This window comes from Aspergillus glaucus (assembly GCF_001890805.1).
Source record: "Aspergillus glaucus CBS 516.65 unplaced genomic scaffold ASPGLscaffold_7, whole genome shotgun sequence".
Lineage (NCBI taxonomy): Eukaryota > Fungi > Ascomycota > Eurotiomycetes > Eurotiales > Aspergillaceae > Aspergillus > Aspergillus glaucus.
In genome coordinates this window covers 1,010,364-1,032,659 of record NW_019170459.1, presented here as the reverse complement: position 1 = coordinate 1,032,659, position 22,296 = coordinate 1,010,364, and the positions used below count along the sequence as shown (strand labels likewise).

The 22,296-nt window shown below is 49.8% G+C and overlaps 8 protein-coding genes across 8 annotated transcripts; 3 read left to right on the top strand and 5 right to left on the bottom strand.

The window, feature by feature from the left end:
* Window positions 1–1,426: 1,426 nt before the first annotated feature.
* ASPGLDRAFT_123635 (SEC14 family lipid-binding protein) lies at window positions 1,427–2,503 on the bottom strand (the record flags this gene model as incomplete). Its single annotated transcript, XM_022540419.1, has 3 exons — window positions 1,427–2,020; window positions 2,074–2,197; window positions 2,286–2,503. The coding sequence occupies 3 exons, from the start codon at window positions 2,501–2,503 to the stop codon at window positions 1,427–1,429; spliced, it is 936 nt and encodes a 311-aa protein (XP_022402466.1).
* A 463-nt stretch (window positions 2,504–2,966) lies between these two features.
* Window positions 2,967–4,375, bottom strand: ASPGLDRAFT_169233 (alpha/beta fold hydrolase; the record flags this gene model as incomplete). Its single annotated transcript, XM_022542688.1, has 2 exons — window positions 2,967–4,016; window positions 4,065–4,375. The coding sequence occupies 2 exons, from the start codon at window positions 4,373–4,375 to the stop codon at window positions 3,197–3,199; spliced, it is 1,131 nt and encodes a 376-aa protein (XP_022402465.1). The 3' UTR covers window positions 2,967–3,196.
* Window positions 4,376–5,810: 1,435 nt separating this feature from the next.
* Window positions 5,811–8,332, bottom strand: ASPGLDRAFT_34534 (Ras GTPase activating protein IRA2; the record flags this gene model as incomplete). The annotated part of the gene is made up of 4 exons (XM_022544445.1): window positions 5,811–5,971; window positions 6,038–7,883; window positions 7,941–8,074; window positions 8,128–8,332. The coding sequence occupies 4 exons, from the start codon at window positions 8,330–8,332 to the stop codon at window positions 5,811–5,813; spliced, it is 2,346 nt and encodes a 781-aa protein (XP_022402464.1).
* Window positions 8,333–10,197: 1,865 nt separating this feature from the next.
* ASPGLDRAFT_123522 (putative membrane protein) lies at window positions 10,198–10,954 on the top strand (the record flags this gene model as incomplete). The annotated part of the gene is made up of 3 exons (XM_022540408.1): window positions 10,198–10,366; window positions 10,429–10,836; window positions 10,887–10,954. The coding sequence occupies 3 exons, from the start codon at window positions 10,198–10,200 to the stop codon at window positions 10,952–10,954; spliced, it is 645 nt and encodes a 214-aa protein (XP_022402463.1).
* A 77-nt stretch (window positions 10,955–11,031) lies between these two features.
* On the bottom strand, window positions 11,032–13,344 carry ASPGLDRAFT_34532 (exosome nuclease subunit RRP6; the record flags this gene model as incomplete). The annotated part of the gene is made up of 1 exon (XM_022544444.1): window positions 11,032–13,344. One exon carries the CDS (start codon window positions 13,342–13,344, stop codon window positions 11,032–11,034), a length of 2,313 nt encoding a protein of 770 aa, XP_022402462.1.
* A 360-nt stretch (window positions 13,345–13,704) lies between these two features.
* Window positions 13,705–14,101, top strand: ASPGLDRAFT_123483 (uncharacterized protein; the record flags this gene model as incomplete). Its single annotated transcript, XM_022540404.1, has 4 exons — window positions 13,705–13,745; window positions 13,796–13,833; window positions 13,887–13,957; window positions 14,006–14,101. The coding sequence occupies 4 exons, from the start codon at window positions 13,705–13,707 to the stop codon at window positions 14,099–14,101; spliced, it is 246 nt and encodes an 81-aa protein (XP_022402461.1).
* Window positions 14,102–14,442: 341 nt separating this feature from the next.
* Window positions 14,443–16,087, top strand: ASPGLDRAFT_24765 (uncharacterized protein; the record flags this gene model as incomplete). Its single annotated transcript, XM_022543415.1, has 8 exons — window positions 14,443–14,554; window positions 14,609–14,655; window positions 14,706–14,734; window positions 14,790–14,941; window positions 14,992–15,293; window positions 15,342–15,683; window positions 15,736–15,846; window positions 15,911–16,087. 8 exons carry the CDS (start codon window positions 14,443–14,445, stop codon window positions 16,085–16,087), a joined length of 1,272 nt encoding a protein of 423 aa, XP_022402460.1.
* A 49-nt stretch (window positions 16,088–16,136) lies between these two features.
* Window positions 16,137–22,218, bottom strand: ASPGLDRAFT_65706 (uncharacterized protein; the record flags this gene model as incomplete). The annotated part of the gene is made up of 7 exons (XM_022548931.1): window positions 16,137–16,478; window positions 16,531–16,988; window positions 17,125–18,256; window positions 18,329–18,472; window positions 18,946–18,949; window positions 19,325–22,134; window positions 22,195–22,218. 7 exons carry the CDS (start codon window positions 22,216–22,218, stop codon window positions 16,137–16,139), a joined length of 4,914 nt encoding a protein of 1,637 aa, XP_022402459.1.
* Between the last annotated feature and the right edge of the window lie 78 nt (window positions 22,219–22,296).

Below are 22,296 nucleotides of genomic sequence, written 5' to 3'. Positions count from 1 at the left end.
AAGCCCGGAACAAACTCTTGGGCTCGAACTAAAATTGTGTTCATGGTCGGTCATCCATTTGAAGCAAGTCTGCCCTCCATAGACTCAATGAGCCAGCGGATAAACTCTTTGAGTTCCTTAAGCATCGGAGCCGGATGCCCCTCTCCAACCTTATAGCCTTCAGGTATGCTCTTCTCTTTGATGAGAAACCTAAGAGATGAATGTGAGTAGAGCTGCCTATGACTGAATGACATAGAGACGTACTCCTCATACTTGTGCACCCTTTCTCTATACTTCTCTTTGGTCTCCATTGATGCTCTACCCCTAGTTCATTCAGCATCTTTCTGTCAATGGGCATTTGCATCATATCCCCGCTGTTGACGACGTTCACAGCGAACTTTTCTTTTCTTTTCAAGCTGGGAGGCCTTCCAGGAGTCAGAACATTTGGTCATTTTTGGATTCTGCAATTGAGGTCGATTGTAATATGAGCACAGGAGACACAAAGGGAGACATAGTAGATGATGCATGCAAGATGAGATTATAAGAGTGGGAAGTAGTGACTAGCATCAAGGAATGTATACTGTATTTATATTCAAGATCAGGGAGAAAAGCCTCTGAAGTAGACCTATGATGGGATTTACTTCCATCCACTTCCTCCTAATCCAACCAGAAAGCCTGCTTTGAATAGCCATCATGTGCAGTGACCAAATCAAGTTACTCAGCTCTTATACTCATGGTACCCTCACGAAAGTGATAAGCTATGTCATAAATTAAGAAGCTTTAATGTACACATTTTAGAGACCCAGTGATAGTCACGTGAGAAAACAATATAGAGAAAGGAAGAGCTACTCCCGGTTCACTCACTGAGCCTGCTACAGGTATCCGGGAGCAGCCGGAGCGGCCGGTGCGTGCTCAGTGAGCAATCAGTGAGTGGCTCAAAACGCTCACGGAGCACTCACAGAGCACTCATGTGTTGCCCTCATAAAAGCGGTGGTACCCGTATCAGGCAACCGGGCGGAACTTGCAGAAAAACATTTCACTTATACACTAGTACATAGATTCAACCAACCCGCCCAATTGGGCCACGTCACTTTTATATTAATTCACTCCCCAGTCTCCATTTAGTATCAACACAACACCGTCATCACGCCTGAGATTTAGAATATCTAGTTCACGAAATCAAATCACAAGAAGGGGGAAAACGGGCCCAGCAGAAACGATTACTTAATCTATGCAGATGTCGGCAAAGCCGAGTCAGAAACAACCCAGCAGCAATACGACAAGTTGATGTAGCCCGGACCCAGGTATAAGATAAGAAAGAAAAAGGAAGAAATAGGAGGGAAAGAATGAAGGTAAATGGATGAACCTTTTTCTTTCTTTATACCATGTTCCAAAAGATAAAAAAAAAAAAAAAAAAAAAAAACCACTGAACAATTGAAAAACAAGCTTAAGCTTGGGGAGCCTGTTCCTCACCCTCCTTTTGCGGAGCCGGCTCTGCCTTAGGAGCCGCCCACTTGGGTGTCTTGGTCCACTCAGCTTCTTGCCAAGGACCCATATCGCTCAATTCACAGCCACCAGCGCAGCTGCAGGTGCCACCAAACTCAGCGGGGAGGTTCTCGGCAGGAACCTGCGCCAAGAGTTCCTTCTTGTAGCCGGAGCCCAAAACGTGGATCTTGTTGACAGTGACGGGGTCGAGGAAGCCCTTGACAACGTTGAAGGCGGCGCCGAATCCCCAGGGCGCGTTGATCAAGTACAGCTTACCCAGACGCTCGGGGTAGTAGTTTTGCGAGATGTTGGAGGCTTGTTTCACGTATCCGTAGACGGAGGGGATGTTGGTGACGCCGACGCCCTTGAGGTCCATGATTGTGCAGCAGGTTTCCATCAGACTGCCGGCCTTACGCGAGCAGGCGGGGAGACGGGGGTCGGAGAGCTTTTCGTATTCGCAGACCAGGTTCTGCAGCATCCGCTCGGCGGTGGTGATCTTGTACATGGCATTGAGGTCAATCTTGCCCAACTTTTCGATGTAGACGGGACGGCCATCCTACGCCAGTTAGCCAAACGTACACCCCCAATTATTACTGAGCGAGAACGCACCTTGTCCGTCTTGTGATAGTACTGAGGGTAGTACTCGAAAACCTTCGGCTTCTCAACATAGCTGAAGTCGCGAGCAAGATCATCGGTTCCAAACTCTTTCCGCCATTTCTCACAGTCGACGAACCTATCCAACATTAGCCCTCCCCGTTCCATTCTTCACTCCCCAAACAAGAAAAAAAAAATAAAAAATAAAAAAAAATAAAAAAACATACATAGTCTTCGCCGCCTGAATGTCAAACTTCCGGGCTCTCAGGAACCGCAACAGAGTCAGAGTGTCCAATCTCTCGGTGTAACCCAACTGCTCAAGCTCCGATCGCAGCTGATCCACAGCAGTATTCTGCTCTGGGGTTGTGTGACCAGGGTGGCCGGATTGGGGCTCTGGGGCGGTTGTCGGGAAATCGTAGTCGTCATACTTGGAGGGAGCGGCCATGGCGACGGTTCGGAGATTAAGAGACTATTACTTCTTCTTTGTTCAGAGGGTTGTCAAGAATAACAGAAAATCAAGAATCGAGAATCGGTTCAGAACAAAAAGGTGTGGGGAGGGAAAAGAGAAGAACAGAACGGTCGGTGGATGGGACAGATTATTGAAATGTTAAGGGGGGAGGCGGAGGGGAGGTGGTCCAGTAGGCGGTAAAGACGAGGCCAGAGCGTGTTCTGCAGATGGACTGAGAATGGTCAGGAGTATTGGGGAATTAAAAGAAATATTAAAGTCTAGAATAATTAAATCGTGTTCTTGATGACTTGTCAGTGACAGACCGACTCTATGGGAACTTTGACAGTTGGGTGTCTCTGCTCCGAAAACACTACACCATAGCAACTATGCATTGATTTACACACCAACGAGGCAATTATCGATCCATTATTATCATCGCTATTATTGTAAAACCACCGTCCAACAGCCCCTTTCGAGTGGCGTTTCAGATTTCAAGACGGAAAATGCGATACATGGCAGTAGCAGCCCCAATGAATTGGAGACATTCTCGAATTGATTAATATTAACAGCACAGCCACAGCCATAAACTATGTAGTACTCATGTATCATAAACATTCCATCAAGATTAGACAGAATAGATTAGATTAGATCCAAAGGATCCCGTATACAAATCCGAAACCAAACTCATTCTTACAACCCATTGCTCTTCAAGAAACCAGCAATAACCTCATAAGACCCCGTCGCATTGTAGTGCAGGTTAAGGCTGTGTCCCGTGTGCGGCTGGATGTATGCCTCAAACGCCTTCGCAGACGGGAACGCCATCTTGCCCTGCGCGGGAATAGACTCCGCAGCACCACCTGTGTTAAGGCAATCGCCTCCACAGAAGGGGACATCGTTCGAACCGGTGATAATCAGAACCGGTCCAGTGAAGGGGCTCTGCATGGGCACACTACCCATAGTCAAAAGCTCACCAATGGCAACGGGCTTCTTGTTCTGCTCCGCGAAAGCAAGGATCTTGGGGTCGAAGTACGGCGGCGTGAAGAAGAGGAACTCATTCGCGACGGCGTTCGAGCTCACCAGGTAACCAGGCGGGTAGTAGGACGAGGAAGTGTTCTTCGAGGGGAGGAATTGGTTCGCCTGATGAAAGTTCGCACCGGCGACAAAGTACGAACTAAAACTCGTGTTGAACGAGAATCCGGTCAGGACGATACCATCCGTGAGGCTGGGGTACGCAGCGGACAAGGCGTATGTCAGGCCCGAGCCGAACGAGTGGCCGGCGTGGATGACCTTCTGTGGCTTGTGGCGGATACCCGGGAACGAGCCATTGCGCGCCATCTTGGTGATTTGGGCTAGGGCGGAGACTTCCAGGAAGGCCTGGATCTCGTTCTTGGGGTCGCCGTGGGAGGAGTTGCCGATACCCAGACGGTCGTAGGAAAGGGTGTGGTAGCCATGCGAAAGGGCCTTATCGATGTACGAGTAGTTGAAGTCATTGTATGGGAGGTCCCAGTAACTACCAGAGTCAGCCACAATCCTCCATCTTCGCGGGAATACCACTCACATCTTATCAAACCCAATTCCATGCGTCAGGATTTGCAGCGGAGCATCGCGACTAGAAGCATCGGGCATACAATACTGCGTCGAGATCTTGTATGTCTTTGAGATAGTAGCATAGTCAGTCAGCGCCTGCTCCGTACCATTAGCGCCCTGACGAGTAGCCGAGATGGCAAACGCAGCCGCCTCGAAGTTGGTCTTGGGCGTGCTGAGGTTGTCAAAGACGCCGTTGCGCGACGTAACGGGGATCTCCACGGTGCTGTTAAAGCAGGTCTTGGCAGTGGCTTTGGCGGCCAAGAGGGCCAGGCCCGCGAGCATTAACTTTGGCATTGTCTATGCAACTGTAGGTACAAGAGGTGCACAAAGATGTATAGGACACTCTGCTGCGAAAGCTGCAGCACTGTGCAGACTTTATATATCAATTGGTTGCTTCTTGACATCATGGACTCCCCATAGTCTACTCTCCTTAATATCGAGATTACCATTCAAGGCATGATATCACGGCATCCTGTTCAATTAACTCCAACAACTCCGACTCTGGGCACAAGCAGTATTTCAAATTCCAGAATCCAAATTTCCTTCCGAACGCCGTGGCCAAATCAGGTTGAGATTGTCCCTGACTCGGTAGATAGACCCTGACGGAGTCAGGCGCCGCTCGATACTAGTAACGGACATTGCGGAGTAGGCCAAGATGAAATGTGGGCAGCACACTGGCCAGAGTGTGTCCTACACTGGAGCCAGCTGTCGTAGATTACTTGCCGGTTGGTACATATGCCGGGTGCCTGTCAGTTCAGGGCCATCCCGCTCCAGGGGTGTAGGGTTGACCATTTTTCGAAGACATGTTAGGGATATGGAGTATGGTAGATAACATTAATAGAACACTATGGCACACGTTCCATACAGCCTGCATATATATATAAGCTCTTGCACGACAAAATAATCATACGGGTATTGATTGAACACATTCAACAGGAAGTCAAGAACCGAGCAAAAACGAAAACGAAAACGAGACATCCACATTGACAGCCAAACACGGCCACGGTGTCGATCCCGACCTAATCCACACGGAAGAAAGGAGATGGGTCACCAAAAATTAGACGGTAAATGTAGAAAACCGCCACACGACTAAGATTACAGGAAAAGGGGGGGGGGGAGGGGCAGGCCTTGGAACGATTCCAATATAAACAATCAATGGCCGGTATTAAGTTTGTGGGAAAAAAGACAGGCCAATCAAGTCATCAGAGAACACAAATCAAACAAGAAATACAGGAAAAGTCATGTAACGGGTATAACATAGGTAGAAAAGAAAATGAAAAACATCCCTAGGAACGTACGAGATCCCTGAACCAGCAGGAATGCCCTGATCCATCGGAATCATGATATAGTTCCTCAGCTCAGTCATAAAGCCGGGGACAAGGATAACGGAAGGTCCGAATATGCGACGAGTCGTCTCGATCGTCTACTCGGGCCAATGCATCGATAGATCGGGATATAGATATAGGAGAGGCGTCCATCTTCAGGTCGTAACATATAATTAGTCAACCCAAACCCATCCGGTCCGTGCTGTTGTATAGAACGTAAATGCTGGAGAGGAGGTTCGGTCATCGTTCGTCAGGAGAGAAAAGGGATCTTCGGAAATTTTTTTGCTTCTTTTTTGGTATTTTCGTCTCTTCTCCTTTCGATTCGTTGGCATTCAGTAGTTCTAGTTTTTCATAAGACGTCGTTTAACATCAAGTGGTGGAAGGGTGTATAATTACCAGCCCTTCTTGCGAGCGAACCGCTTGTTCAAGAGCGCAAGCACCTTCGTAACATTGAACTGGACGTACTCGAGGTCGAGGTCCTGGAGGTTGTCCTTTTGCATTTCCAGCAAGTCGTCGAGCTTCAAATCCAGCTCCAAAAGGCCACGAGCACGGCCTGCCAAGAGAGTGAGCACGTGCTTTATTAAGAGGTAGTGGGGTGGAAGAGAAGAGTGAAACAAACCTTTGTAGTGCAAACTGATCACAAAAGTACCCGGCAAAGGACTCTTGAAATTAAAGTAAATATTGGCACGGCGATTCTCTGGAACATTACTCTTCCGAATGACGCCCTCTTTCTCTAATTGTTGGTGGGTGAACTTGTAGGGACCAAGCTCTTGATGCTTCTGCTGCTTCCGCGACTTGCCTTCCGACTGGCTGCGGACATTGTGCAAATAGGACTTGTAGGTCTCCAACTGACCCACCAAGTACGCATTGTGGTCGCGGATGGTCGAGAAAACTTCTTCAAGTTTCTTGGTCTCGTCCAATACTTTCTCCTTCAAAGACCCGAGGTGCACCAGTTCTTGCTCTACTTCATCCCGGAGCAGGCCAAAGTCATCCGCCCGATCGATAACGCCCAGCTCCTGCAATTGACTTAGGAGCTCCATGGTGCGGATTCCCTTGCGTACCATCACTGCATCATTCCGCAAGGTGGCTGCAGCCTCAGCAATGCGATCAAGGCGGAGTGGACGACGAGCGATCAACGAATTTGGTGGCAGGGACCGAAGGATCTGGACAAAGGTCGACTTGGCCTCCATGAAACATACTTCTTCCTGCGTGATGTCAAGAGCAGAGGTCAAGTCATCCAAGGCTGTTTCCCAACGACTAAAGAGAGGAACAGTGATTGTTCGATTCTCCTTGCGCGGGACCTGGGGCGGTGCGGAGCCTAGTTCCTGCAGGAGTTCCTGCAGATGCGAGTGCTGGTCTGCAGCCGCCAAGGCTCCACTGTGCTTTTCCAGCAAGTTATGCGTCGCATACATCTCATTCAGCGTGATCTGCAACTCAAGATCCCGCTTGGACAAAGCGACATAGTTGTCCATTTCCAAGCTTTCGTAAAAGTCCTGCACTTCACAGAGGTCGAGCATGAATTTGTTCACACGCTCCTTGTTCTGCTCGATGAACGGGTTGAGCGCAAGCATGTACGGCTCCTTGGCATACGAGGGCTTGTTAGCCAAGTTCTGAAGCATCTTGGCGATCAAGGTCAACGTGCGACGGGGCTTTTCGGTGGGCGTCGCATCAATCAACATGTACGAGCGGGGAGTGACAATAGCAGGGTTGATGAAGCGCAGAAAAAAGAATCCACCAATAAGTGTACAGATGGTTTGGTCTTGCGCTTCCGGATACTTGCGCCGCGTGAGACTCCGGATCTGCTTGCAAATCCACCGAATACCGTAAGGAGCCTCATCGACCGAGTTGATGATGGTGGTCAGGAAGCCATTCGCGAATTTCGTCAACATCTCCAACCGTGACGCGATAATGGCTTGTACCTGCTTGTTCTCCGCGGCCGTCTCTGCCGTGACCGATCGGGCCAAGTCGTCGGGCAAGGACCCGGTTTCCTCTTCAATCTGCTTGACCATGGATTCGTAGACCTTCAACGGATTGATTTCCATGTCGACGTCGCGCAGTTCGATCAACGTGTTGATCTGGTCGGCGAGAACCTGTTTCAAGTAGCTTTGACCGGGGCCGCGACGGGTGTAGGTGGTCATCATGCGCGACACGGGTGTATTCTGACGCAGGAGCGACGAGAACTCCGGGGTGTTGTCGAATTGATAGGTCAGGACCGACTGGAACATAGTCAGCAGCAGGTGCTCTTCGCGACTCTCGTACTGGTTTCCGTAGATGGTGAACATGACGGTCTGCAAAAGGGAATCGATTTCCGCCATAGAGACAAGTCGGCAAAGGTGAGCAATGTGACGGGGTTCGGTCTGGAGAAGGAAGAGCAGGTTTCCATATTTCTGAGTCTTATCGTCGTTGGGAAAGAAACCCTCCTGCGGATCCGCGGTGTCGTCTAGGTGGCTGGCAACTTCGTTTTGCTATAGATCGGAGTCAGTATCCACGACCACGAGCCGGAACCAAGGGCATTTGCTTACCTCTTCCAGCGCCATCCGGTTCTGAATCAACAAAGCTATCCGCGAATCGAGATATCGCACATCTTTTTCGAGGACGAAGTTCTTCTTGGATTGGGAGGAGATTTTCGTTTTCAGATCGCGCAAATGCCGCTGGGCTGTTGTATATGGTCAATTAAACGTTGCGCAATTGAATATAGAGTGCAATTACCTTTGGCAAGGTCATCTGAAATTTCCAAGTCGCGGTCCTTGGCCGACATAGACAGGTACAAGGCCGTGACCGACATCCGCTTGGATTGACGGAGGGACCGAGTGTCGTGGGAAGACATGGTGTTCTGACGGGTGATGGGTTGGAAGGATGACGAAGACGAGGTAGAAGTTCTCGAGGCCGGTTGGAGCATCGTAGCAACGGGCATTATTAGATGTGAAGTGAGTCCCGAGGGAGAGGGCAGCGGCGCGAGTCGAAGAGTTTACGACAGGGCGCCAGCGACCGGTCGATCAGCGAAGGGGTTGAGTTTGCTTTCCACAGCTGACAAGTTGACCTATTGTTGCTAAGATTTCTTTTGCGTGAAAATTATTAGAATCCGATTGTTTAGGATATAAGAGACATGGATCATTGGACGCCAATCACGCAACAGTCGTACCTCCTTATCGCACGCGTTTGAGAAAGAGTGAGTCTGGACGGGGAGAACGACACACGACTATGTTTGTCAATAGAGCAAACAAATCCCTTTAAAACATAGAAAAGCGATCGCAAGTCAGTCGTGAATATTATTAGAAAGAGAGAAGAGTAAGAGGGCTGAAGTGTGTGAGAAAAAATAAAAAAAAAAAAAAAGAAGTCGAGTCGAAACGAGGGGAGAGGGGAGTGGGTTCAGGATCCGCAGAGAAAGGAGTTGAAGAACGGGGAGTGGATGCGATTCGGGCCCGTATTAGAGAGTAACGAAAACGAGAAACAGAAGAGAAGAAAACAGCGATTCAAGAGAGGCAGATATAGCAGAAATTGAAGCAAAGAAGATATACATACCAGAGTGTATCAGTAGTCGGATATAAAGTAGGGAGGGAGCGCAAGAGCCAGAGACAGAGCAGCTGACTAAGGAATGGGGATTTGGGTCAGGAACGGATTGCCTATTGGTAAAGACAGTGACGGTAACAGTGAGAGAGCGATTTAAGGGGAAATAATGACTGAACGAAGTAGAGGAAAGAGAAGAAAGAAGGAGGATATTGAATAAAAAACAAGGAAAAAGACAGGGTTGGGATAGATGGGGGAGAGAGGGGATTGATTAAGTTAGTGTTAGGGATGAGGGCGGTGGACCCATAAGCATGAGTACCTTAAGTATAAGTACGGAGTACACCCCAGCCAACTCCCAAGTAATCACTTGTAATCATATAATGAGAATAATAATGATCATAATGCACTTATACATGCACATGCTCTATTTACTCTATACACAACGGGAGATTGTCATCCGACCAGTGCGACTGTACTGCCTCCCAACGTTTCTGACGCCGGTGCGAGGGTCGATGCAAGCCAATGCAAGGGCAATCACCTGCCGCAGTCTTTGTTTTGCCTTTAGTTTGAATCACAACGATGCCTCGAGCGTCGTACTTTGTATGAAATTGCCTCTTACTGTGTAGAACGAGGGCATTCTCACTGCATCAATCACTCTCTCTCAGCCAGTGTCGAGAGTAACCTCTTACTCTTTTGGGATCCATACGTGGATTGATTGACACACTAACCCGATTTGGACGGCGGTTATCAGTGACCTCGGTCAAAGCGTGTGGATAAGATGTCTATCGTTCGCTTAATTTAGCATGTACTACTTGTACTGGTACTGTACTTGTACTTGTAAGGGTCCTGCAATGTAACACATTTCTTTTTGCTGTCTTTTTGATATCTTCCGCACTCAATCTGCACTCGGTACAATCAGGGGAATGCGGTACCTGCGTCGTGCACGGCCAATCAACGCCCTGACTCGATGACATCATGTGTATAGAGTGAGAAATGACAACCACGGATCGTCTGATCACTGCTAACTTTTTATGTAAATCACCCATGGTCAACGATATTGCATTTGCCTACCATATTATTCATTCCTGTCCTCCGATATGAATGCTTTACTCCGTACCTCTGGTACAGCCTGGATGTGGACTCGATTCAGGGGTGATCGGCTCTCCGCATTAATGGTTCAGACCGCCTTGGAAATTATTACCTGCAGATGAAAATGAAAATTCTCACCACCACAGCCCATAGCATTATTGCACTGCACAACCAGTAATGAACATGAAATCCCTCTACCTCACCCTCTACAACTTCCTCAGCGCCGCTCTCTGGGCCCGAATCCTCGTCTCCACCCTCACCACCTCCCCTTCCTCTCTGTACCCATCTATCGAACCCTGGGCCCGGGGTACTCAATCCCTGGCCATTGCCGAAATCCTCCACGCTGCATTGGGTACATACTACTCGCTCCCAAAAAATACCTCTTATAGGAAAAATAAAATTAACAACATGTAGGAATAACCCGCGCCCCCGTCTTCACAACCTTTACGCAGGTCTTCACCCGCTGCGTTCAAGTATGGGCCATTGACCGGGGTTACCCACAACTTTTCTTCCCGTCTCCGGCCTCCGGGGTCGGAGTCGGACATGCACCCGAGCCCGGGCTCGGACTCGGGGCGAGTGTCTATGCGGCTATGCTTTTTGCCTGGTCGTTGGCGGATGTTGTGCGGTATTCGTATTTTGTGATTCTGTTGGCGGGGTCAGTCTCTGTACCTGGGTGGTTGAAGTGGTTGCGGTATTCGTTGTTTTTTGTGCTGTACCCTGTTGGCATTGGGGGTGAGTGGTTTTTGATGTATAGTGCTGCGCGAGTGGCTGATACCACGCCGTCGTTGATTTACTACTTCTGTCTGGGGCTTTATGTGCCTGGTAAGTCTTGCCCCGCCTCCACCATACTAGGTGCGATGCTTACAATTCAGGCGCCATCATGATGTATTCCTACATGGTCAAGCAGCGCCGAAAGACACTCTACGGTCGTGGTCGTTGATCTTGTAACCAAAATACCTTTTTTGAACGGGTATCGCTAAAAACACTATGCAACGACTATACAAAAATACACCATATCTACCGATAGGTAGCCTGCTTTCCAGGAATGTCCCTTTGGTACTTGCGCGCTCCAGCCGGCGTTTCCAACAGCTTCGACTGCGGATTGAAAGGCTTCTTCTTCGTCCGCCGTGTCAATTTTTCGTGCTGTGCAGGCTGTGCATGCAGCACAGACGCCGCAGCCTCGTAGTCAAACGGCGCTTCCTCCGATTGGTCCTGTTCCAACTTGGGCGCTTTGTTCTTCTTCCTTTCCCTCCTCTTTTCGGATTTGGACTGCTTGGGCTTCGTGGTTTCGTCGGTTACGTCCAGAGAGAGAATGTCGGATTCGTCGGACGGTTCGGTCGCATCTGTACCTGGTGTACGTTCCGCTTTGCGCTTGCGTGGCCCGCCCCTCTCTTTCACGGTGAACGGCTTGTTCGGGTCTTCTTGTTCCTCCTCTGTTGTCGGTCCGGGTTCGGGTGCGGGTGCGGCAGGTTTGGGAGACGGTGGCTTAGCCGTAGTAACCTCCGTCACCGTCTTTGGCATGGGAGGTAGCGGTAAAGAAAGCCGTAGTGCCTCCGCGGACGCCACAACAGAGTACTCGGGCGGTGTGAGCGGCTCCTGGGACTGCGCTGCCAGCGCATTACCCCAGAACTGCGATACTTCGTACCGCTCAGCAATGGGATTATCGATCTCCAGAAGATCAGACTCGGCAGCTATCTGAGCGCCGGCTGCGGCCTTGGCGGGTTTGATGAAGTCGCGCCATTCAGGTCCGTTGGCACCGTCGATCTTGGCTTGTTTGATCACTTCCAAAAGTTCATATGATCGGTTCTTCGTAATCGGTGTAACGGGCGAAAGGACCTTGAGCAGCGTGCCCATTTCAAGCGGCATGATATGCGCTACCTTGAATAGTATGTGCTTGGGGAATACGCACTGCACGCCCTCATCTTCGGCTCTGGCCACCGCGTCACGCCATTGGTGGACTGCCCGGAAGACGGAGAATTGTTCCTTGCTCAAGACCGCTGGGTTGCGGCACAGGTAATCGTACCAGCCGCCTGCCCCTTGTCCGGTGGCTGCATCGTACACTGGGCGCTCATAGCGCTGCAAAGCCTCGTTCTTCGACTGTTCTAGAACGTAGTCGATCAGGTTGTTATCGGGCGTCGATTGCTGAACAAGTTCGTTACGGAGGTGATCGAAAATATGGAGAAGGTAGTGGGTATCCGAACGAGCGTAGTCGAACATGCCTTCGGGAAGGGGACGTATTCTCCAGTCGGCCATTTGGTATCTTTTGTCGGCTTCGAAATTGACAACCTTTTGCAAAAGGTACTTAAGACTCCGTTTCGGGTAACCCAATGCGCTGGCGGCATGGAAGGTATCAAACAAACCCACAATATACAAGCCCAGATCACGTTGCAGCCAAATCATATCCATCGACGAACCATGCAACACCTTGAGAATGCTCGGGTCGGCAAACACCTCGTTCAGCACCTGAAGTTCTTCTCTCCAGGGCTTGAGCGTGTCAATCACCCAGTCCTTCTCTCGAGTGCTGATTTGCATCAGCGACACAAGACCGTGATACGCATGCACATCGTGATGTTCCAAGTCAATCGCAATCTCCTTCGCTGCCTTCAGCTCGCCCAACATCTCCATCACCCCTTCCATTGTATCCACAAACGTAGCCTTGGTCGAATTAAACGGTAAATATTCAATCGGAGGAGAAACGTCATATGTCGAGGAAGGATATTTGGCGGTGCGAATCTCCGTCGCGTAAGGGCTCCTATAACCACCTAACTCGTCCGGTTTCATGGATTCCTCCAACGGAACAATCGCATGCGGCTTGGTCTTGAGTAACGGCTGGAAAGGCGATTCATCGGCAGCATCCGTCTTACGCTCGAATGACAACTGCGGCTTGGGGATCCTCGACGGCCCGTAATCGTAAACGGTAGGGAATTTGTTCGTCGGTTTCCTCGTCGCAGCAGCCTTCGCACTCTGATCCTCCTGCGAGGGACTCAATTTCTTAATCACACCGGTGAATTCATCCAAACATGCATCCGCCCGTTCCAGCAACGCATCAATGACATCTACCACGCCGTTCCAGTTGTCTTCGAGCGATTCTTCATTGTTGCGCAGCTTCGGCGGTCGCAGGTCCGTTCCTGTCGTCGCGGCCTTGAGGAGTGACGAGGTCAAGGAAATAAGTCTTCCGCTTTCCTCGTTGAAGGTTTCGTCGAGTTCTCTGTTCGCAGAACGGTGGAAGGTGAGATCTCCCGCGGAGAGCTGGTTAATCGTGCGCGTGACCTGCAGTAGTGACGATTTTAATTGTCCATCAAACTGGGAGAAATCCGCCGCGGAATCCATGGTTGCGGCCAGACCAGTTGCAGCCTTCCTGCCAGAAATAATAAGATAATAATAACGGCGTAGAAGATGCTGGCGATAATCAGAGAATTTCGCCTTGAAAATGAAAAAATGCAAGAATAATTCCTCGGAGGTGGAGAAACAGCCCGGCCGGCGGAATCAATACTGACCGCCTACTATATTTGGATTAGCTCTAGAAATCCTCTGACATAGCGACGATCCGCTCTACAGAAGAATAACTACAAAAGCTTGATCAATTGATTTATTCTCTTCATATTAGACTATAGGCATTGACAATAAACGACACTGACGATGGGAGAGCGCGCGGGAAACCTGGAAGCGTCACCGTTGAACAATAACACGATGGCAGCTTCGATAGCTCCGGAGTGCAACGATATCAAAGAGTGAGTTCGCTACTATCACTGAGATGATAAACTACTAACCGTCAATTCAGAAAATATGACACTTGTTTCCTCAAGTGGTACAGTGAGAGTATGTCTGGGACATCTATCGACTCGAAAATGATTCTTGTTGACATTATGAAGAATACCTTCGAGGCAAAACCTCATCAAACGAATGCGAGGACCTCTTCTCCAAGTATAAGACATGTTTGAATGTATGCGACTATTTCTCTATACATCGATTTCTTGTTAACTGTTCTCAGAGAGTCCTCAAAGAAAAAGGCATCGAAGGCATAGTCGAAGAAGCGCGGAGGAACAGCAGAGAGAGCGACACCGATTTTCTACGAAGAGAAGAATAATTGCTGTTCTCGTTCTCTATTTTGGATCTCCCCTCTTTTGATTGCCCTTGGATATATACGAACTTATGTACATTTGTCTATGACACCATTTGGGATATCTGTATCTATACGGCGTTTTGATTTGATCTTTGGCAATGCGCTATTCCGCATTTTGGCGCTTACTGCTTCTCCACCGTATATGTGTCTATATATCTCAGGTGGTTGGCTGAAGACACAAACAAGGCTGCGGCAATCAACACACACTGCCACTTGGGTCAGATAAAATCCCCAGCCTTCCACTTTCTTTCGTTTTCTGTTCTGGACTGCAATATACCCCTGGTTATAACATCATTTTATATATAATGGCATATGTTATGTCAGATTTATCTTCGCCATCACCAAGCAGTGACGAGGAATCTGCACGATGGAGTTCGTGCTTGAGTGCCGACGACGTTAGGGTCTACCATCCGCGTGGTGTGTACATTTCAACATATATACAGCCAAAAGCCAACCACTGACTTTCTGCAGGCGTAGATTGGGAAGGAGAATGCTCAAAGTTATGCCATGCAATCCAGGTAAATGCATCTGATAACCAATATGTATTGGTCTTGCTGATGAGTAGTAGGATGCAACTCGCCGCTCCACAACTGTCATGTATGCCATTTCTCCGTCCATCAGCCACAATACGCATCCTTCTGACGTATAATAGATTCACAACAATAAAAGCAATCGACACCTGCAACACCTCGGAGAAATATATCTACTTCCCCGATGATTTCTACCCCGTCATCAACGCCGACCTCAACGGCTCCTTCCATTCAAAATATATAATCGACGAAGAGGGCAAGATAGCAAGTCATAGTTAGTCCTACCGCCCCCCAAAATACCCACACTACTGATACAGTATGCAGTATCATGGAGCTGCTTCAAAATCAAAAAAATCGACGCAAACGAAGAATCCCCAGAAATCACCTACAGGTGGCTCCAAGTATCAGTCCTGGTCCAGTTCCACGCAAAAACCGGCCAACAAGTAGTCTTCTTCATCGACCTCCCCAGCGACCACGAAGATTCAATAACCAGCAAATCACTCTCCTGTTCTCGCCATGACAACGAGAACCCGTTTATCTGGCATACCATTCTCTCTCGCCAGGTAAAGTCTCTCTACGACGATACGGTTTGGTCTATACGAAACCTTGTACGGCCAGTGGAAAAGGTGCGTCCTGATTATACTTCTACACTGTCTTTGACTACGACTTCCCAGAGCGATTCAATTGATTCCAATTCTCCAATGTTCCGGACTTTGCAGGCACGAAATCAAAAGAAACCCCCGGCGCCTAATTTCCCCAACCTACACGATATAGCGCGTCATGTTTCGCATGCGAATGAGATTCTACAGGTCGCTGAACATACGCTGGATCGGCTGGTTCAGGCACAGATATCCTGGAAAACGGAGTACTATGACGGTAATACTGGACCTGCCAAGCGGAATCGCATGATTTGCCTTCAAAACAAGCAGGATCTGCTGTTTTTGGCTAAAGAAATACATTCTCTGAAGACGAGGTCTGCATCTTTGAGTGAGAGGTTGCAGAACGAAATCAATTTGGTGAGCATCCCTTCTATATTCTTCTAGTGTGAACGATGACTGATTCAGATAGGCATTCAACATCGTCTCCCAAAACCTCGGAACAAACGCGCAAGGCGACAACGCCATGATGAAAACCATCGCAATCGTCAGTCTGGTTTATGTACCAGGGTCATATGTCTCCGTAAGTTCCCAACCAAGCCTCAACAACCAGGGATAGTGGACGAACTAATATAATAAACATATAGAGCCTCTTCGGAATGAACTTCTTCGACATGGGATCAGAAGAAGAATTCACCGTTTCGAACCATTTCTGGATTTACTGGATCATTACGATTCCCTTGACGGCTGTCACGGTGTTGATCTGGGCGATATGGCATTGGTCTGATAAGATTGGCAGGCTACGGAAGCCGCATTTGGTGTAAGAGATATGGTGTTAGACATTATAGTGCGTTTATTTTATTAGAAGAGGAATCATCGATGTCCACGTCTCCTAGCATCTCCCTGCCCAAATCCCGCTGGAACCTTGAGTAACCCATTTCCTCCTGTACTCATCCCTCCGCCTGACGACGAGCCACTACCTCCACTGCCGCCCTTTTTAGGCTGCGTTAACATAGCCCATACCTCTACCATTCCGGCCCGGCGCGCAGGTAACATGCTATATTGCATGCTGTATAGGTTGCGGCGGTGGATAGGGGGTACAAAGCGGCCGGTCACGAGACAAAAGATAACTCGTGGAGAAAGATAGTGTTTTCGAAGACGATGGCCTAGTTGGAAGTATTGATCGAACATCGCACGGAGGGGAAGAGGGATAGACTTTTCGCCTGTTAGCTGTTTTCATGAAGACGAAGTGGAAGAGAAGACATACCTCAAGATGGATATAGGGCATAATAGTAGGGGAGTTATTGTTCGACTTGTCATATTCCTCCCGAAGTTCAAACCGAATACCACCTGGCAACCGCCTCGAATCTTTAACCCGCAACATCAACGCGAAAAGCGGGAAATGATTCAAAAACGCTAGACAGGTATCCAACGCTGCTTTCAATGAGATGATCAACATCCGCGCGGATGCAAAGGTGAGGTAAAAGACAACGACGGTAGGCAAAAGGAAGAAGAGGACGGTGAACAGGATCGTCCCGAGAAGAAGTTGATCGAGGTCGTAATCGCATGAGTCTATACGGTTGCGTAGCACATTTCGCTTTTTCCCGCGAAACAGATGGAAGAGGGATATTATAATCGTAAGCTGCCAGTTGAAGATACGGGCAGAGGCGATGTAGAAGGAGTAGATGTGAACGGTAAGTATGGAGACGAGGTCGGAGAAGAGCGCTATGGGCATGCTTGCCCCGGCAAAGCTCGAGCAGCCCACCACGTATATGACGCGAGGAAGATAGGGTTGTAGATTTGCAATACATGCTTTATCCAGTTAGCCTTGACGTGAGTGGGAAGGAACAAATCGACATACCTGCCCAATTTTCTATAACCCATAAGAAAAGGTCACCCAAGAAAGCAGCCAGTTCATTATTGAGTTTCAATCCAGCCGGCCAATCCATCAGCCACGAGATTGTCCCTTGCAGCCCCTCAACGGTCCAGCCACTGAGGACAATGTTGATCTGGAAAGCCACCCAATTCGCGTTATCAATGATGTACGATCCCAAAGCAATCCCGATAATCACATCATTGGCGACTAGCCAAAGACTATTGTAGAACCGGATGTAATCTGGGTGACTCGTCGTAACGCTCTCCCAATTATCCTTCCTTTGGCGCAGCTTGACATATTGTATGGGCCAGTAGCAAAATTGCTGAAGCCGGATATCTACCTGCTGAGCCGTTGCTGATATGTCTTTCACAGCAGCGGCATCAGGGCGGGCGCGCCATTCAAGAACCTGCAGAACCACCTCCGCGACTCCACGATGGAACACAAGACCAATGACAAAAAGTCGAGTGATAACAGGCCAAAGCCACTGCCAGAATACATAAGAGACACCAAGAACGAAGAGATCCCATATAGTCGTGGCGGATTCCACCACACGCTCTCCAACGCTCATGCTTCTCTTCGCGCGGATTCCAATCAGGTGGCTATTCTTCTCCATGAGTTTCCCCATCTCGTAAGCGCAATTGGCCTGGTTGACGATGAGAGGCAGCGCCTGCTCTTTCTGTGACGGAACGTGCTTGACCACCGTGTGGAACTTGAGTTTCTCAACCAACTTCCCCGATCGAATCTTTTCATGCGCTTCTTCTGTGTCGCTTTTGGTCGTCGCACCGGATCCCTCAGCAGTCGATGTCTTGTCGCCCAACGCGAGAGATATCGGGTTCAACGACATGTATTCCATTCGGGTCGGATGCGGGCGATGAAACATGATGGCTTGAACCGAGAGGTTCGCCTCTGGCGGACAATAAATCTGGGGCACCCTACATGACGGCGGGGTTGTAACGTATAGGTCTGAAGGTTTGAATGTCGTAGGTGGATGTTTTGGATTCGTCGTCCCGAGAACATGCATCATCGACCTTCCACAAAGGTTGAAAATCTGTACGATGGGATGCGGGCTATTGCGAAAGAGGATTCCGGCGCGCAGCGCATTGTCGACATTCCGGGGCTATAACCATCGCGAACAGTTAGCCAGCTCCTCCCTGCCAATATACGCACCGAAATCAAGGACGAAACTCACCTCGACATCCTCCAACACCGTAAGCACAAAAAAATCCAGCTCCGAGTTCCGCCATCCAACAATCACCCCTGGCGCCGACGAGCGCGGGAGATCATATGGCCAAAACACTCGTAGCAATCCATCGCTCATGATCATGTTGTCATCCTTTAATCGCGCTTAAAACGAACCCCGACGGCGCAATTGTTCCCGAGCAGAAACTCCTAATTTCACGTGTCGCGGATGCTATACCCCACGTCAGCCACGCTCCCCGAAGTTGTTACGAAGTAACCATACCAATTGGCCCTCTCGCGCAGCGAGATGGTTTATCGGAAGAACAAGGAGGAAAAAGAAGAAGGATAGGAACACGAATCCTTTAGCCGTTCGAGTCTAGCACATATCAACCAACGATCAGTTAAAGCCGCACGCACGCCGGGGACAAAGCCTGGACATACCACAACACCGTGATCCCATGCGAAAATCGCCAGTTCGTATAAGCGAGTGACCAGATCCCACCTCGCGGTGATATATCCCGCTACGAAGATACCGAGTGTGAGAATGGAAAAGGGGTGCATGAATTCGAGCCGTTCCGTTCGAGAGGTTTCGTGTCCGCGGTTGACGTTGGCCCTTAGGTTGCGCACATCGCTGGGTCGGAGGGATTATTCTGGAGTCGCAAAATATCGATAGCAGACATGTGTAGGACGATTGTTGGGTAGGGAGTAGACGGGCGGTTTCGTGGACATGGAGAAGGACAGCAGGTCGCGAGATGAGGTTCGTTCCTGAAGTGCCAAATGCCTGAAAGGGAAGGATCAGCGTCTAGACCGAGAGCTCTGTCATGTGACTTCCGAGGAAGTATGACGGCAATTGAAGCATTGAAATCAAGATAGTTACTGAATGGTCAATGAGATTTTCATATTCATCTAATTAAATGTAATCCAGATCTCATGTAGATACCCCAAACGCCATATGCTTAAACCCGAAATACTCCCTGCCCCATGTACTATGACAAGAGAAACCTACAAAGCCTTCAAACCCTGAAACATCTTACTCGCCCTCAGCTTCTCATCCCCATTAACAATCTCCCTCATAACCTGCCTCTTTTCAGCAGCCGTCAGCCCCTCCTTACCAGGTGCTTCAATCTCCCCCTTCCATTTGACCAGCATAGACTTAAGCAACGCACTTCCCTCCTCAACCTCTTCCTGAGAGTATCCGTCAAGAGCAGACTGCTGTTCCTTCTTATCCGGTTGCTCTGCAGATGAGAAATCCTCGAGTTCCTCTGCTTTTTGGCGAGCCATGTTGACTACCTTTTCGGGGAAGCGGACTAGCTCGGCGACGTGGATACCGAAGGATTGGTCGCAGATGCCGGGTTCGACACGGTAGAGGAGAGTGACTTGGCGTTGTTGTTCGGCTTTCTCGTCTTCTGCGGGTTCGGGCTTGGTTTCCGCGCCGTCGATAAAGGCCACCACGTGGAGGTTCTTGACTGACTTGGGGTATCGGTCCGCGAGGGCAGTCAGTTCGTGGAAATGGGTCGCGAAGAGTCCGAAGCAGCGGATCTCAGTGACAATGTGCTCTGAAATAGCCCAAGCTAAACCAAATCCATCGTATGTACTCGTACCACGACCAAGTTCATCGACGATGATCAAAGATTCCGACGTAGCCGACTTGAGGATGTTCGAAGTCTCCAACATCTCCGCCATGAATGTCGAAACACCCTTGAGCTGAGAGTCACTAGCACCAACACGGGCAAGGATACAGTCGAAGATGGTTAGCTCGGCTTCAGAGCAAGGGACGAAGCAGCCCGTCTGTGCCATGAGCGCAATCACACCGATCTGTCGAATGTACGTCGACTTACCACCCATGTTAGGACCGGTGATGATGAGGAACGAGGACTCGTCGCGGATCAAGGAGACGTCGTTGGTGATGAAGGAGATGTCATCCTGAATTTCCATGCATGGGTGACGGGCTTCTTTGAGGATCGTGCTTCCCGTGCCACGCGGGTGCATCTTGGGACGTACATAGGAGGACGGGGCATGTGTGGATGAATGCGCGAAACTAACGATGACATCGAGATGGGCCAGCACACCAGCAAGCTGTTCCAGGACGGGACAGTACGATGCGGCAACGGCGACGACTTCATGGACGAGACCGGTCTGCGTGCGGTTGTAGTTCGAAGAGAGCTGGTCATGCTCGCGGCGAAGAGACTGCATGGTCGATGTGGTGAAGTAGACGCCGTTCTTCTGCGTCGAGCATTCCTGATACTCTCTCTTGTTCCGGATACAACCCGCCTCAGTACGAGTAAGTCGGAAGCACCAACCGTGCACACGATGGTTCTCTAGGAAGAGCTTTTTATCCGCCTCCTGGTCAAGATCCCGTGCCACACGGCGATGCTCTGAGTCCATGTCGTTCCGCAACTTATCCAACTTCTTCCGGATAACGCGCAGGCTATCGTCGAACTCGGGCTTGATAATGAACTCGTGGTTTTCCAGCGCATCAAGATCAACCGTCGTCTCAACCATCTCCTCCAGCTTAGCCAAGCTGTCCGAGTACTGTCGAAGCTTGGTTGTATATTCCGTCTCCAGGGGCGTCTGGTACTGCTCGTCCATGACATTCTCCAAGGAGCTAACAAACCCGGGCAGACGGATAGCAACCTGGTACACACGAACAACATCCTCCAGATTAGCCAGCTTGCGCTGGAACCGCTTAGCCAGCCGGTACAGGTCAGGAATTGAACGCAAATGCTCCTCCTGCATAGTCTGTCGCAATTCGGTGTTTTCAACAAATGCCTCAACCAGAGTGTGCCGCTTCTCAATCTCCTTGATATCCATCAACGGCTGCTTCAACCACTGCGCAAGCAACCGACTACCCACAGGCGTCTTGCAGTGATTCAGCAACCCGAACAAACTCATGCTCTTCGACCCGTCCCGCGGACCAGGCATGAGATTCAGCGCGCGAAGCGCCGACGAATCCAGCTTCATGTACTGCGACAAGTCATGCTGGTACAGCTGATACTGCCCGAAATTGGTCGGATCAGACATAACGCCCAGGTACTTGATCAGCGACGACGCAGAGCCCATGGCTAACTTCAGCTCCGTCTGCGGCAGCGTCCCAGCTGAGCGCTCATCGCGCAGCAACCGAGTCAGATCCTGCTCGATATCCTTAACACCGAAATCCGCCACCGGCCGCTCCGAAATAGCCATCCCACAGCTATCCGCAATCGTCCTGATCTTGCCTAGCTCGACATCCTTGCGCCCAGTATCCATCTGCACAAGACACTCTTTCACACCCAACTGAATCACCAACGACTCAAAGTTCGAGTACACATCGTTATCCAAGAACTCACTAACCCCCAACTCCCGCACACTCGCGTCCGCGAAACAAACACCAACGCCCCTCCCCTCCGCCTTCGCACTAATCTTCACAGCAAGAATAATCGGCGCCGTCGCATCCAACGCCAATCCACCCACACTCCCCAACTCCTCCTCCACATCCTGCAAGTTCCCAGGACTCGCCTGCTTCCCCAACTTCCACTGTCCCTTGCCCGTACCACCGGACTCCCAGATCTCAATTCTCTTGTTTAGCCGGAAGAGCGCCTCGCGGAGGAAATTACGGAAGACCGTCACGCTCATTGTCACGGAGGGGAGACCGCCTGTCTCACTGCGGCCGAGGTTGCGCAGGACGGCGGTGGTTTTGTAGACTGTGCGGGCGATGAACTCGGCGTTCGAGCCGTGGGCTGAGTACCAGTCACCGCGATCGAAGACTCGGATGGTTTCATTGTTGGTGTTGTCGGGGAGGGAGCGGTAGAAGCGGATGAAACCGACTTCGTCGTCGACCTGGTTTGCATTTAGTTAGTACTTGGCTATGTCAATGGTGATAGGAGCTTGTAGACTCACCTTGAGGTCAGGTCGAGAAGACATCTTGCTGATAGATTGGACAGACAACTGTCACAATTTTGACAGATGAGTTGGACACTAGATATATTGATTTGGCAGGCG